The sequence below is a fragment of the Neoarius graeffei genome, chromosome 10, assembly GCF_027579695.1.
Source record: "Neoarius graeffei isolate fNeoGra1 chromosome 10, fNeoGra1.pri, whole genome shotgun sequence".
NCBI lineage: Eukaryota > Metazoa > Chordata > Actinopteri > Siluriformes > Ariidae > Neoarius > Neoarius graeffei.
Genome location: NC_083578.1, coordinates 9,328,260 through 9,343,977, shown reverse-complemented (window position 1 = coordinate 9,343,977; position 15,718 = coordinate 9,328,260). Strand labels below are relative to the sequence as shown.

Below are 15,718 nucleotides of genomic sequence, written 5' to 3'. Positions count from 1 at the left end.
GTTTGCCACATCCAAATATATTCAAAAGCCATTACAATGTGTGTGTGTGTGTGTGTGCATGTGTGTGTGTGAGCTTGTTGCGTGCAGCAATCATTATGAGCTTCAGGCATGTGCCATCTGTTGTGCACGTTCTAATATCAGTCAGCACGCCATCATTACGCAGGGGGAGGAAAAGCCAAACTCGGCCGCTTCACACAGGAACTCAACGTGTTCAGTACACAAAATTAAACACTGGCTTTGATCGCTCCAAAATTAAATTATCTTCGCTCTGTATCAGGCTAAATTAAAACAAGACCAGCCCATTGACTATTAACCGCGTTAACTGCACAGCATCCATCACACAAATACGAATCAACTTTTATAATTAGTTTGTACAATTAAATTAGTTTTTTTCTTTCTTACTGGACTCTGCTGTGCATGTTGGTATATACAGTCCGTTTTGTCTTTCATGATTTTATTATGAGTGCTAGATAAAAGAAAAAAACATAATTTGCACGTACACTGTAAAAGCACTAAAACTGAAATGATATACACTTCAATCTTAGTAAAGGAGAATTAAAGAATTAATTTCTGACATAGAAGTCCACTGAGGGCGGCACGGTGGTGTAGTGGTTAGCGCTGTCGCCTCACAGCTAGAAGGTCCGGGTTCGAGCCCCGTGGCCGGCGAGGACCTTTCTGTGCAGAGTTTGCATGTTCTCCCCGTGTCCGCGTGGGTTTCCTCCGGGTGCTCCGGTTTCCCCCACAGTCCAAAGACATGCAGGTTAGGTTAACTGGTGACTCTAAATTGACCGTAGGTGTGAATGTGAGTGTGAATGGTTGTCTGTGTCTGTGTGTCAGCCCTGTGATGACCTGGCGACTTGTCCAGGGTGTACCCCGCCTTTCGCCCGTAGTCAGCTGGGATAGGCTCCAGCTTGCCTGCGACCCTGTAGAACAGGATAAAGCGGCTAGAGATGATGAGATGAGATGAGAAGTCCACTGAGCTATATAAATCTTAATATCACTAATGACTTTCCCTTTCTGCAATGACTGAACCACTGAGCTCAATAACTCCACAGGTCTCTCTCTCACACACACACACTCCGATTCAGTTCAGCATTGATACAATTCGATTCAGCTCTGATCCAATTTGATTCAGCACTGCTATGTTCTGATTCAGCATTGATATGATTCAGGTCAGCATTGATACGATTCGATTCACGATTGATACAAATCGATTCAGCACTGATACGATTTTCGTCAGCAATTATATGACGTGATTCAGCACTGATACAATTTAATTCAGCACTGTTCCGATTTGATTCAGCACTGTTCCAATTTGATTCAGCACTTACACAATTAGATTCAGCACTAATACGATTCGATTCGGCACTGATACAATTAGATTCAGCACTGATACGATTCAAGTCAGCACTTATATGACTTGATTCAGCATCGATAGAATTTGATTCAGCACTGTTCCGATTTGATTCAGCACTGTTCCAATTTGATTCAGCACTGATACAATTAGATTCAGCACTAATACAATTCGATTCAGCACTGATACGATTCGAGTCAGCACTTATATGACTTGATTCAGCACTGATACAATTTGATTCAGCACTGATCCGATTTGATTCAGCACTGATATGTTCTGATTCAGCACTGGTACAATTCGATTCAGCACTAATACGAGTTGATTCGGCACTGATACGATTCTATTCAGCACTGATACCATTTGAGTCAGCATTTATAGGACTTCATTCACCACTGATACAAATCAATTCAGTACTGAAACGATTTTAGTCAGCACTTATATGACTTGATTCAGCACTGTTCCGAATTGATTCGGCAATGATATGTTCTGATTCAGCACTGGTACAATTAGATTCAGCACTAATACGATTCGATTCAGCACTGATACGATTTGAGTCAGCACTTATAGGACTTGATTCAACACTGATACAAATCAATTCAGCATTGAAACAATTTTAGTCAGCACTTATATGACTTGATTCAGCACTGACACAATTTGATTCAGCACTGTTCTGATTCGATTTATCACTGATATGTTCCAGTTCAGCACAGATACAATTAGATTCAGCACCAATACGATTCGATTCGGCACTGATACAATTCGATTCGGCACTGATGCAATTCGATTCGATTCACCACTGATACTATTCAATTCACCATGGATACAAATCGATTCAGCACTGATATGAGCCGAGTCAGCACTGATACGGTTCAGTTCTCCACTGATTGACACTTATTTCTTCTCCATCTTTATTGTGTTTGAACACAACTGATATCATATAGCTGCACTGCATTCTGGGACACTGAGTCCAATGATTCAATGCACTCCAATTCACTACTGGTTCAGTTCACCTTTGATATGATTCACTGAAATGAACTTCAACACTGAACTGAATTACATTACAGTGATATACATTTGGAGTAAATGTAAATATTTAATTATGCTTTAGCGTTGGTTAGTTGGTGTGCTAACTGCCTGGTTCTTCTCGCGTTGGACTTAATTTGCCAATAACCGGAAAAGTAAGGCTGATCAGAAAGGCTGATCCCTGTTTGTGTGTAAGGCTCTGTGTGGGTGTGTTCATTATACACTCACCCTGCTCTTTAGGGCTGGTGCTGGCGATGATCCAGCGGAGCAGGCAGCACCTCATCAGGGCCTTCCGTGTGAACCGAGGCCTCTGCCATTTCCCACTGTCCTTCTGCCTCAAAGAGCCTGAACCCACGCCATTAGCGTCACCCAGCAGTCCACCATCCACTATCTTCCCATCCTCCTGCAGGACAGACAGAGAGAGAGAGAGAGAGAGAGAGAGAGAGCTCTGAAAAAAATCCCTTTTTTTAACAATTCACCATCATCATCACCACCATCATCATCATCACAGGCATTTCAGAGGCCGACATCATCCTGTGACACGATGCGATGTGTCAGATCACTGTCAATCACTCAGCATGATAATTACACGTTACATAACACCCTTTTCAGGCGACATCCAAACCGGCTCTTCATCCTGATTAGCGTTTATCTGCCCCTGACTTGCTCTCGCTGCACTCTTCTCAGTGAAGCGTTTACATATTTAGCCTCAAGAATTCTCCGTTCACATGCAAAGGACATGCAATTTCAGCCACATTCGCGTCCGTGCAATGAGCTGTGTTTAGTTCCAGAGTTACCATGACAACAAGTGTGTAAATGAATCATAATTACATGAGAGCATTGACGTTGTGACAAAATTATTAAAAAGGCTCATCAAAAGTATACTCGAGTTCAAGTGTTCACACTTAGACATACTCAAATATTTCAAAGGAACTTAAAAAAAATAGAAAAGACGTCAAGTGAAAATTTGCATGAATTCACATGAGAAAAGCTTTTTAAAAAAAAAAAGATTTTCAAGGATTTTCAAGAAACTGGTGTGAAGAAAATTGTAGTTTCTAGACAAATCTGTAGTCTAAGGATTTGACTAGATACTTACATGTCGTGAATAAATACGTTTTAACTGCATAGAAATGTGTTTGAATTTGTAGCTGAGCAAAAGAAAACATAGTTGAGTCACAAACTCTGAGAATTGTAATGAATGTTTGAAGGGATAAACGAACACGTGAGGTTTTGTCCATGCAAATGCAAATGTAATTCAGAGTACAAGTATTCCTCGAAATATTACTTTCTTATTAATTCAACTTGTCTGTCGTTTTTAAAGCTTTTAAAAATGTGTGAAATTCATTTTGTTTCTTTAAAGGACTTATTTGCAGCTGCCATGTTGGTCGGTTGGTGGCCATTTTGGTCATTTGGGTTGCATTTTGGTCAGGTGGTCACCCTTTTAATTGGTTAGTCACCATTTTCATCAGTTAGTTGCCATTTTGGTTGATTGCTGTTTTAGTCGATTAGTCACTATGTTAGTAAATTGGTTGCCATTTTGGTCGGTTGGTCACTATGTTAGTAAGTTGGTTGGTCATCTGTTAGTCGGTTGGTCACCATTTTGGTTGGTTGGTTGGTTGGTTGGTTGGTTGGTTGGTTGGTTGGCATTTTGGTCAGTTGTTCACAAGGTTGACTGTTTGGTCACAATGTTGGTCAGTTGGTCACCCTGTTAGTCAGTTGGTCACCCTTTTCATCAGTTAGTTGTTTGGTTGGTCACCTGTTAGTTGGTCTCCATGTTGGTTGGTTGCTCACCCTGTTAGTCAGTTGGTCACCATTTTGGTTGGTTGGTTGGTTGGCATTTTGGTCAGTTGTTCATGAGGTTGGCTGTTTGGTCACGATGTTGTTCAGTTGGTCACCCTGTTAGTCAGTTGGTCACCATTTTCATCAGTTAATTGTTTGGTTGGTCACCTGTTAGTCAGTTGGTCTTCATGTTGGTTGGTTGGTCACCTTGGTCACCATTTTGGTTGGTTGGTTGGCATTTTGGTCAGTTGTTCACAAGGTTGGCTGTTTGGTCACGATGTTGGTCAGTTGGTCACCATTTTCATTAGTTAGTTGTTTGGTTGGTCACCTGTTAGTTGGTCTTCATGTTGGTTGGTTGGTCACCTTGGTCACCATTTTGGTTGGTTGGTTGGCATTTTGGTCAGTTGTTCACAAGGTTGGCTGTTTGGTCACGATGTTGGTCAGTTGGTCACCATTTTCATCAGTTAGTTGTTTGGTTGGTCACCTGTTAGTCAGTTGGTCTCCATGTTAGTTGGTTGGTCCCCAAGTTGTTCAGTTGATCGTTATGTTGGTCAATTGACCACCATGTTGGTTGGTTGCTCACCATGTTAGTCAGTTGGTTACCATTTTGGTCAGTTGTTCTCCAGGTTGGTTGGTCACCATTGTTGGTCGGTTGGTCACCCTGTTAGTTGGTTGGTTACTATTTTTGTCTGTTGGTTGGTTGGTCACCTGTTAGTTAGTTGGTCTCCATGTTGGTTGGTTGGTCGTCATGTTACTCAGTTGGTCACCCTGTTAGTCAGTTGGTCACCATTTTCGTCTGTTGGTTGGTTGGTTGGTCACCTGCTCATCAGTTGGTCTCCATGTTGGTCGATTAGTCACCATGCTGGTCGGTTAGTCACCATGTTGGTTGGTTAGTCACCATATTGGCTGAATGGTCATCATGTTTTGCAAAATGTATATACAAAAAGATTGTAAAAGTGTTTAATGGTTTACATAATTATTTTTATATTTAACTCATTATTAACTCCTAGTCTCTCAGGACACACTGGTGTCTCTGGACATATGTTCCTCACTCTCATAACTGCACAATAACTGTACTAACTGCACAATTACTGTAATTACTAAATTATTCATAGTAGTTACTGAACTCAGGAGTTTCAGGGGGTTAAATTAATTATCCACCTCATTTAAACAGAAATATATTTATAACGCTTTTTGTTTTTTACTCCATTTGCGCTATCATATTATTATTATTATTATTATTATTATTATTATTATTATTATAAGCAGGTTATTAGGCTGCATATACATGGAACAACTGTATATTTTAATGCTCATTTGGCGCTGTGTGTAAAATGAGCTGGGAGCGTATTTGTAAGAAGAATAAAAAGGAAGCAAATTTAGAGAATGAGTCAGAGAACGAGCTTGAGCACAGGGCTGAATCACTGATGTCTGGGCAGATAATCAGCACCACGCTAAGGGTCAGTGGCAGAGTTAACCTTCTAACGGACAACGATGGACAATGATCTCAATGTAAATCTCAAGTAAAATAACAAATACTCCACATATTTATACATGGTAATAAAGGGACATCTTTCTAGTTTCGCTTAGATCTGTGAGTTTATACCACGGCACTGTTGAGTTCTGGTTTCTGATTGGTCAGAAGGTGTACAAGAATGACAACGATAAAATTAAAAAAAATTTCACATGAACGAACGTGTAATAGTGGAGATTGGGAAGTATTCTATAAGGAGACATCTATTTATTTAATATCTATATGGAAGGAGTCTCCAGTGTCAGCACTTTATATGAGTCAGAGGTAAAGCTGTAACTTTTCCGAGATCTACAGAAGAGTTTACACTTTGGTAATCAGAGTCATGATATATTCCCAAATTCTGCTTGAATCCCATCTCATACCTACATAGGTATATTATTTTGCTTATATAACCCGAGCCTGTTCTCCAGCATGCTTGAATCCTTGTGCAACTGCATCAACCTTCAGGCGCTCATTAAACATGCCAATCAAAATGGCAGCTTCTTGAAAAACCCAGCTCACGGTGTGTTTAGTGAAGGAATCCTCCTGTCACCTCCTTCCTCCTCAGCAAGCTGCAACTCACAGATCTCTCAGACGAGCTCTCAATTATTCAGAGTCACTCTATAAAACACTTCAATACGAGAGGGAGCTGGAAACACTCTGACAAAAGAGGCTTTTTATACGCGCACACAAAAGCGTGAAGGAAGTCTCATAAAAGATCTCAGCGGCAGCCTGAGAGGAGCCTCGTGGAGATAAACACAGACATCGATTCGGTTCAGAGTGGAAGACTGGAGCAAACTGAGCTGTGAATGCTAACCAGAGAGAGAGAGCGAGAGATGGAAGGTGAAGGGGAAAAACAAACCCAGAACCCCACAGGATGGGACCTTTGACGCAGTAGTACTTCCAGCCTACTATGGACGTTCCCATATCCAAATGATGGCAATTCCTGGAATACCTGGAACGTTGGTGTATTTGATGTGCTTTCTGTCAGCACAAGTTTCCCTGAATTGTCTCATGACATGACATGACATTACATTACAGGAAGTGATAAACTGCTCTCAAAAAGGATATGAAGATTCCTTGAACGTCAACATTCCTCAAAGCAAAGCCATACTTTCCAATCAAATTCCTGCTCTATTTCGACCACTCTGCAGAAACCATCACCATTATATGTACGATATGTTATTTACAGAATACAGTACTACGGTTCTAAGAAACACTTGATTGTATGGTTCTACATAGAAGCTTTAAAGACCTTTAAATGTCCTAAATCATCTTCTTCTTCTTCTTCTTTCTCGTCCAGCACTATTGCCAGGTCGGGATCCATATGAAGAGTTTGGTTTCAAAACGCGAAAAATGCCAAATTTGAAAAAATTGAAGCTCCCGCCACCAAACCATCAGCAATTATCATATCTTACTCGTACCATATTCAGTTTTCGCCAAAACACGATATCTGCCATTGATTTACACACTGCATTACGGCCTTTCATTCCAAAACGCAACAAGTGCCATCACCGATTTTTCTCAAAACCAGACATATCCATTTGGCCAATCAGAGGCCGCCATTGACGTGAAGTCTTCTAAGATGGCTACGCCCATGAAGTAGGAAATCGCATTTATTGGACAATTTCACGCTGAATTATGAATAATTTTGATAAAATAATCTATAAAAATAAAATAATCTATAAAATAAAATAATCTGTCATGAAAGAATACGGTTAAATACATTTTAAATAGAAAGGGATATGTAGCATTTTGGGGGAAAATGCCGTGGCGTGGATATGTAGCGACCTGACAAAAAAAAAATTACTTGGTTCAGTTAAAAGCTGTTAATTAGTTCTGGATTTCATTTTTGAAATTTATTATCATTAAGGAGTTAGTCAATAAATTTTAAAACAGGACACAGTGGTTTTCCTTTTATTACTTCCCGTAATCAGAAAAAGTGATTTTTCTTGAAACAATGGAATTGGATATATAGCGTTTTGGAACCAAACTCTTCATATGGATCCTACTGTTCCATATGTCATCCTAACTGGAGCATAGTTTTACGCTGGATGCCCTTCCTGCCACAACCCTCCCATTCCTGGGCTCGGGAAACAACCATTCACACTCACATTCACACCTACAATCACTTTAGAGCCACCAATTAGCCTAACCTGCATATCTTTGGACCGTGGAGGAAACCCACGCAGACACAGCGAGAACATGCAAACTCCACACAGAAAGGTCCCTGTCGGCCACTGGGCTCGAACCCAGAACCTTCTTGCTGTGAGGCGACAGTGCTAACCACTACACCACCGTGCCACCAAATGTTCAACATTTTCTAACAATGTTTTTAAATTTGTTTGGATTCATCATTCCACAAAATTGTCCATACTGGTGCAAATCTTGCCAAGAACGTTCCTTTGAATGTGTCCTGTTGTATTCTCGATCCTGATTGGTCCGCTCTGACAGTAGCGCCACCTACAAGACAAATTACTTTGTTTATATTATTGTACTGGTTTTAATACATTATCATTTCTACTATATACAGTAGTAGAGCTACAGTAGGGGCTCATCTGGAAGACAAAGAAGTTTCTGGAAGGAATCTCCAGTCTCCTTCTTCTTCCTCTTCTTGTGGCTGCTCCCGTTAGTGGTCACCATAGGTTTTTACACCAGATACCCTTCCTGACGCAACCCTCACCAATTTATCCAGGCTTGGGACTGGCACTAAGTATGCACTGGCTTGTGCAACACCAGTGGCTGGGTATTTTACCTAATCTGCATGTCTTTGAACAGCAGGAGGAAACCGGAGAACCCTGAGGAAACTTGCACAGCCACAGGGAGAACATGCAAACTCCACACAGAAAGGCCTCCGTTGGCCATAAGATTCAAACTCGGAACCTTCTTGCTGTGAGGTAACAGTGCTAACCACTGCACCACCGTGCCACCCTAAGGAGTCTCCAATATCAGTCGGAAATAAACCTGCAAGTTTTCCGACATCGAAAGAAAGTATTCAAGATCGGAGAACAGGATTAGATTTTTTTGTTGTCTTATTCACTTCAAAAGAGAAAAAGAGAGACAAAAATAAGGGAATGTCTGTTTATAGCTACAATAACATAACTGAGAATAGGAACTAACTTGTTTTGTGGACGTTAAATCCACAAAACAAGTAGTGGATAAAAAGTACAGAATCTTTCATTAAAGCTACACTCCCTTTCAGATTTTTCAAGCGTAGGTCATAAAACGAATTTTCCCCGACACCCAATTATTTTTGTTTAGTGGACCGAAAGCTACTGAATTTGAATCACAGACTTCCAATTTTATTAGGCTTTTAAAATAGAACAATTAAAGAATTTATCTCCACATGACCCTAAATTCCCCGCTATTTTTTCCTGCTTCACCATGACCCAATACAAGATACTACGTCATGCATCACGTGGTGGGCTTTCCCCGTTCACGCAAGGCATTGTGAGATACAAATTTGAAACAGGAGAGAAGAATGGACGACGTAAGTGTGCGAATGAAACGTGAAAGACCGACTACAGTAACGGAAAGAAAGCGAGAAGAAAAGACGTTATGTTATATACGAAGGAAAGGAAACACAGGACCAAACTAATAAATATCGGCGGTCAGCGAGCACCTCGGTGTGATCAGCTGTTCGTTTAGCGACAGAATGATGGAACGGCCAGTGCACGCTCAAAGGGAAACCTGCGCCCGCACACACACGGACTTCCTCTGTCTGTCTGACTGCGCGAAGCGATCGATTTCGTTTCATGCACATTATTTGCTTTAATCCCCTCAAATTAAATAACTTCCCAGCCACAGAATGGCCTGATATTTTGTGAGATATTACAGAAATAAACATATATCACAATCACCACATTTCAGAGGGAACTAAATTTCACCGATTTTGTGAAATCGAAAGGCCGTCTAGCTTTCTCATCTCATTATCTGTAGCCGCTTTATCCTGTTCCACAGGGTCGCAGGCAAGCTGGAGCCTATCCCAGCTGACTACGGGCGAAAGGCGGGGTACACCCTGGACAAGTCGCCAGGTCATCACAGGGCTGACACATAGACACAGACAACCATTCACACTCACATTCACACCTACGCTCAATTTAGAGTCACCAGTTAACCTAACCTGCATGTCTTTGGACTGTGGCGGAAACCGGAGCACCCGGAGGAAACCCACGCGGACACGGGGAGAACATGCAAACTCCGCACAGAAACGCCCTCGCCGGCCCCGGGGCTCGAACCTAGGACCTTCTTGCTGTGAGGCGACAGTGCTAACCACTACACCACCGTGCCGCCCCGTCTAGCTTTAATAAAAAAAATTAACTCTTGGTCAATTATTGTGGTACAAGAGAAATAAAACACTGCAGGACATGCTGTTATTGGAAAGTGATCAATGTTGCCATATAACAGTAACCTGACTTCATGCCACCGCCCTGCATTTGATTAATTTCCTATAATTGTATTCCACCAAGTGTTTTCTCACGTACACCACTGTTTGTTAGATGAATTCATGTTTTTAAGATGTTGATTAAGATTGTAAAAATCACTAAAAGGAACTCAAAACAGTCCTAATTCTGTAGTAGAAATGTGCATAAAGTAAAGTGCATAAAGTAAAGTTCCTGATAAAATTGTTAACATTGCTTTGAAAAAAAAAAAGAAGAAAATCAGCCTTTTAAGTCAAGTCAATTTTTTGCAACAAAATTCGGTCACTAGAGTACAAGATCGTCTGGCTGTTTCACAAAACGAAGCTGTATCTATTAAAGTTTAATCAAAGTTCGCACGCAAGTCTTTCATCTGGTTCCGTCTGTTTATCGCTTTTTAAAAAGGGATCGTTTTTTGCTGCGTTTTCACACATGCTTTAGAAAACTCAGGGGAAAGTCTCGCAGTAATCGTCATCTCTAATCCTGCTATGTCCTTCCTGCTGACCTGATTGAGTCAAGCTGAGCTGTAAAACACACACACACACACACACACACACACACACACACACACGGTTTAATTCTCCACTGCTCAGTGATTAAAGAGAATCCGAAGTCTCCAACAGGGACCCCTGGGATGAAACGAGGAGGCTAAAACACCTTAGTGGAAGCGAGAGATGAAATGAAAGAGAGATCAAGCCCAGATCGGGCGTTTGTCTTCGAGGAGTGCTCGATGGAGGAGAAAACAAGAGCGAGGGAGGGGAATGAAGAAGAAGTGGAGAAGTGTAAATGCTCTGTCCTGAATATGCACTCACACCATTGGGGGTATAAATAGAAAGCGAGAGAGGGTGTGATCGAGAGAGAGGATTGAAATAAATATTAAAATATATCTTTGACTAGGAATACATTACTTATAATGAGGCTCATTTAACGTCAAAATTAAGGGGGAAAGAACAAACGAGAGAGAAAACAACAGAGTATGATAGATAATGAGGAAGAAATAGAAAGGGAGAGAGAGAGAGAGAAACAGAGCAAGAGAAATAAAAAGAAAACAAAACAGAGTGAAATAAATAAAGTGAAAGGAAAAAAGAAAATTGTGAAAAGAGAAGTAAAATAAATATATATTTATATATAAAAAATAAAAAATTATCAATGATAAAAATCTTGATCTAATGTGTGCAATTGTAATCAAAACGTACACGCATAAATCAGACCTTGCTGAGGAGTGCCAAAAAGGGGTGGGGCTACTGTGAATATATGATCAGGAGGCGTGGTTAAAGAGGCTGATGTGATTTTCAATCAAATCAGTTCCTCACAAGAGCCATAATGACTTATAATAAGATTTCACTTAAGCATTTCCAATAATAATAATAATAATAATAATAATAATAATAATAATAATAGGTTTTGTTCGGATTTAAAGCCATGATTTAAGTTAGTTTTATAGCTGCAGAACGTGATTTAGGATTGTTAGATTTAACCAGTCTCTCCAGTGTTGAATTTGAAATTGAACTGATTGAATGTTAGATTGAATGTTAGATTTAAAGCTGCATTAAGTGATTTAAGTTAGTTTTGTAGTTTTAGAATGCAGAATGTGATTTGGGATTGTTAAGACTTTATGAATTTAATATTTTAGCCTCTTAGATCCTATTCCTGTATAATTTCCTGTAAAGTTACTGTGTGACCTTCCTCCAGTGGAGAAGACACACACTTCTTTGCTAGACTAGACATAAACATGTCTTTGTTTAAAATTGTCGTAAAAAACTTCTCGGGCTTTGACGTGCGTAAATGCTGAGTTGCTGAGTTGTTAATCCGTTATCAACATCCGTTGATATGAAATATATATACAGGATATTTTGCTTATGATTGATCCAAGGTTTCACTCATATTGATGGAATTAAGATGTGATTTGCTGACTTAGCACAAGATATCAACACATTCACATACGCACACACATAACACACACACATCCTACCCCCACCCCTCTACACGCCGCCAAGGTCTCACACACACACACACACACACACACACACACACACACACACACACACACACACAAATACAGCTGCCTTTTAGAAAGATAAACAGCTTTTTTGGGATGTTATAAAAGGTTGTTTGGAATATTTCATCTTTGGTGAAAGGACTGTGAATAAACAGCGGTGAAACCAATCTCTGTTTTTTTCTGGTCTGTTTTTCGCGGTGTTTTTTCGCCCCAGAATTCTGCAGGTGGCACGAAGGCATTGATCTCGAGAGGTTGACCGTTCCAACTGGGGGAACCTTTACAGGTTTTCTGTTTTATTTGTAATTTATCACCCTTTATGCGAGCATTTTTGTCATTTCATGTAACAATCACAGAGGCTTGGATAAATGTAATTATTCTACCCACATTCACTGGATATGAGCAATCGCACACTCTGACTGGCTACTCTACTACTAGGATATCAGCTCATATACCGTGAGTAGAGAAAAACAAAATGGCAGAGCGTGTTGCTGAACCAACCGAGGACGAAATAAAAACTCTACTCGAAAACAAAACCCCCCAAAAAAGCAATAAAATATGGAATAAAAGTATTTGATGGTAAGAATGTATCTTTTTTCAACTTTTTTTATTATTATCGCATTTTCCACAAATTGCTCCTGTCATTTCACCAGTTTGTTTACATTCTAAGTGGAAATGATTTTGTCGGACATTTTGTATAAAGTTTTTATTTATCGAATTTGCAAAAAAAAATAAAAATGCTTCATTTCTCAAAATCCAGTGAATGTGGAGAGAATAAAACAGTTATTCCACTCAATCTGGTCGTACACGGATTATAGCCATCAGCTCATGTACGACTCGATTTCGTGGAATAACTGTTAAATATTTTTAAAGCCAAAAGTTCACAAATGTGGTCAAAAACAGGAAAATGGTCAAATACAGAAATCTGAAAACATAAACGAAGCTGAAGGTATTTGACTACATGACGCAGAATCATTTCGGTGAGTCGACTATTTAATTAGTTCACTCAGGTGAGTTGACTCACTCAGGTGTTTAGTGTGTCTAAAAGTTGAAACCTGGTGTGTTCTCCGCTTTGGTGCGGTTCTTTAGACAGGTCAGAACACGGCAATCACACTCCGGTCCATGAACATCTCAGTGACGTGGTCTCGTTCCACTTCCAAGCAGGGACAAAACGATTTGACTCGGAGTCAAATGAACAGAAGGAAATGAATCAAACAAGATGTGTGTTTTGGGTTGCAGCGGGTTTGTGGGTTTTTTTTGGTAATCTGAGCTGCTAAACTGAGCCAAAGGACAGAGCTGTAGCACTGCAAAAATGCTACGTGTTCTGGAAATTTGCAACACAAAAATAATGTTTAAATAATTAACTAATTGTTTATTGAGTGCCGACTCTGCTAGGTTGATTTATTGATTGATTAATTGATTCATTTGGTTTCAAACATGTGCTGTTTGAAACCAAAAACAAACCAATTTCATTCTGCAAACAAACTAACAGGTGTAAAAATGCTCTTAGACATTTCATTCATTTAATTAATCCTGTACTATGATGCATTCATTTCGATCCACAAAACCAGTTCCATCCAGTTTGTAATATAAAGCCAAAGCAGGAAGTCAGGAATAAACACCTCTTTGGCCTAGAATCTGTGTTAAGATCTCAGTAGGCAGCAACGCAGCGGCACTTCTGGATAAAAGCAAGTTCGCAAATCTGATATTGGCATCACAGCCTTGTTGTGACACTCCATGTGCGTCATTTTTGACAACGAAAATAGTGACTAAGAAAGAGAGAACACTGCGAGAGATGAAGATATAGAGAGTGAAACAGCCAAAAAGAGAAACTGGTATGACCGAGAGAAAAATAAAGACTTATAGAAAGAGAGAAAGGAGTGGACATGTGGATAAAAAGGGGTGACGGGGAAACGATGGCGGTAGTGACAGGATTGCGGGAAGATCATATAGCGATTTGGCAAGGGAAAAAATTTGCATAACTATTTCTGTGCGTTCCACAGGGTGGGGAGGAGCGAGAGAGAGAGAGCATTATATAATGATTCCATGTGGAAGATATAAATATCTGCAAACTCAGAAGCTCTTTTTTTTTTTTTGGAAAGACAATAAACGTCAACATGGTGTGAATATGCAAATGAGCCCAAGGCCCTTTTCATTATCTCGCATTCAGTATTTTTTGTAAATATTCAAATGCGAGATGTCATTCCTCTACTCTCAGGGGTCTCATGTCAAAGCATGATCTAGAAAAACTTATTCATGCTTTCATCTCCAGTAGGGTTGATTACTGCAATAGCCTTTTCACAGGTCTTCCAAAAAAGACCATCAAAGAGCTTCAACTAATCCAAAATGCAGCAGCAAGGGTTCTTACAAGAACAAAAAGGGTAGTCCATATCACTCCAAGGTCTCTGCACTGGCTCCCAGTGAGCTACAGAATTGACTTTAAGGCATTACTTCTTCTATTTAAAACATTAAATGGGATGGGACCAAGCTACCTACTGGATATGTTTCAATTATATGCACCAACTAGGTCTCTAATGCCGCTTTTCCACTACAAACGCGGCTGAGTTGGGCTGAGCCGTGCCGTGCTGAGTTGGGCTGAGTCGAGCTGAGCGGGGCTGTTGGAGTTGCATTTCGACTACAACCGCGCTGAACCGTGCTGGCTGGAAGTGGGTGGGCACATTGGGTGGAGTTAGCGAAAGTGGGTGGACGTCACGTGATGTCGTTAGGCGGCGCAAACAGTGACATCAGTGAGCTTTTAAGCGGTAGTCTCACGACCCGGATAGTAAACAATAAACATGGAGTTGTTAGTGTTGCTGGTCTTGGTTCTGTGGCTTGTTGTCACCGACAACGCCAACAGATACTGGCAAGAGCGTATAGATGAGGCGAGGCGCATAAGGCTTCAGAAATTCTCGTAATTCGTAATTCTTCTTCTTCCGGGTTTACAGTGTTTACAGATCCCAGCGTGCTCGCGGGGCGTGCGTGGGCATGTGAGGACACTCCTCCTCACCAATCAGTGCACAGGGGAGTGTCTGCTCACGCCCCCAGCCTCACTCGGCTCGCTTTGGCTCACTTCAGCCCTACTCCAAAACCGTGCGAGTTTTAGGGGCTAAGCAGGGCTGAAGCGAGCCGAGTCGTGCTGTTCTTTGGTAGTCGAAACGCGAGCCGTGTCGGGCTGAAGTGAGCTGAAGCGAGCTGAAAAAGGGTAGTGGAAAAGGGCCATAAGATCACAGGAGAAAAACTTGCTAGTAATACCAGCTGTCAAAACGAAGTGTGGTGAAGCAGCCTTTAGTTGCTATGCTGCTAAGCTTTGGAACCAACTTCCAGATGATATCAAAAATGCTCCTACTGTTGTTAGTTTTAAATCCAGGCTCAAGACAAAGCTGTTTTCAGATGCTTTCACTTGATTAATTTTTACCTAAAGTGTAATTAATTTCCTTTAACATAATTTCTTTTAATTTTGATTTTAATGATTTTACTTTAATTCTTTATTTTAATTTCTTTTTAGTTTTGGATTTTAATGATTTCACTTTTACTTTAATTCTTTGTTACTGTTCTTATGCTTTTATTTTTTGTGAAGCACATTGAATTGCCTGTGTGTATGAAATGCGCTATACAAATAAACTTGCCTTGCCTTG

General features: G+C 40.4%; 1 protein-coding gene across 2 annotated transcripts in view; it reads right to left on the bottom strand.

The window, feature by feature from the left end:
* kcnip3a (Kv channel interacting protein 3a, calsenilin) overlaps window positions 1–15,718 on the bottom strand; it is a 216,513-nt gene that overhangs the window by 116,133 nt on the left and 84,662 nt on the right. For both annotated transcript variants that reach the window (XM_060931235.1, XM_060931237.1), the window contains one exon: window positions 2,606–2,780. In XM_060931235.1, the coding sequence (XP_060787218.1) occupies window positions 2,606–2,780 (175 nt within the window). The remainder of the gene's footprint in view (window positions 1–2,605; window positions 2,781–15,718) is intronic.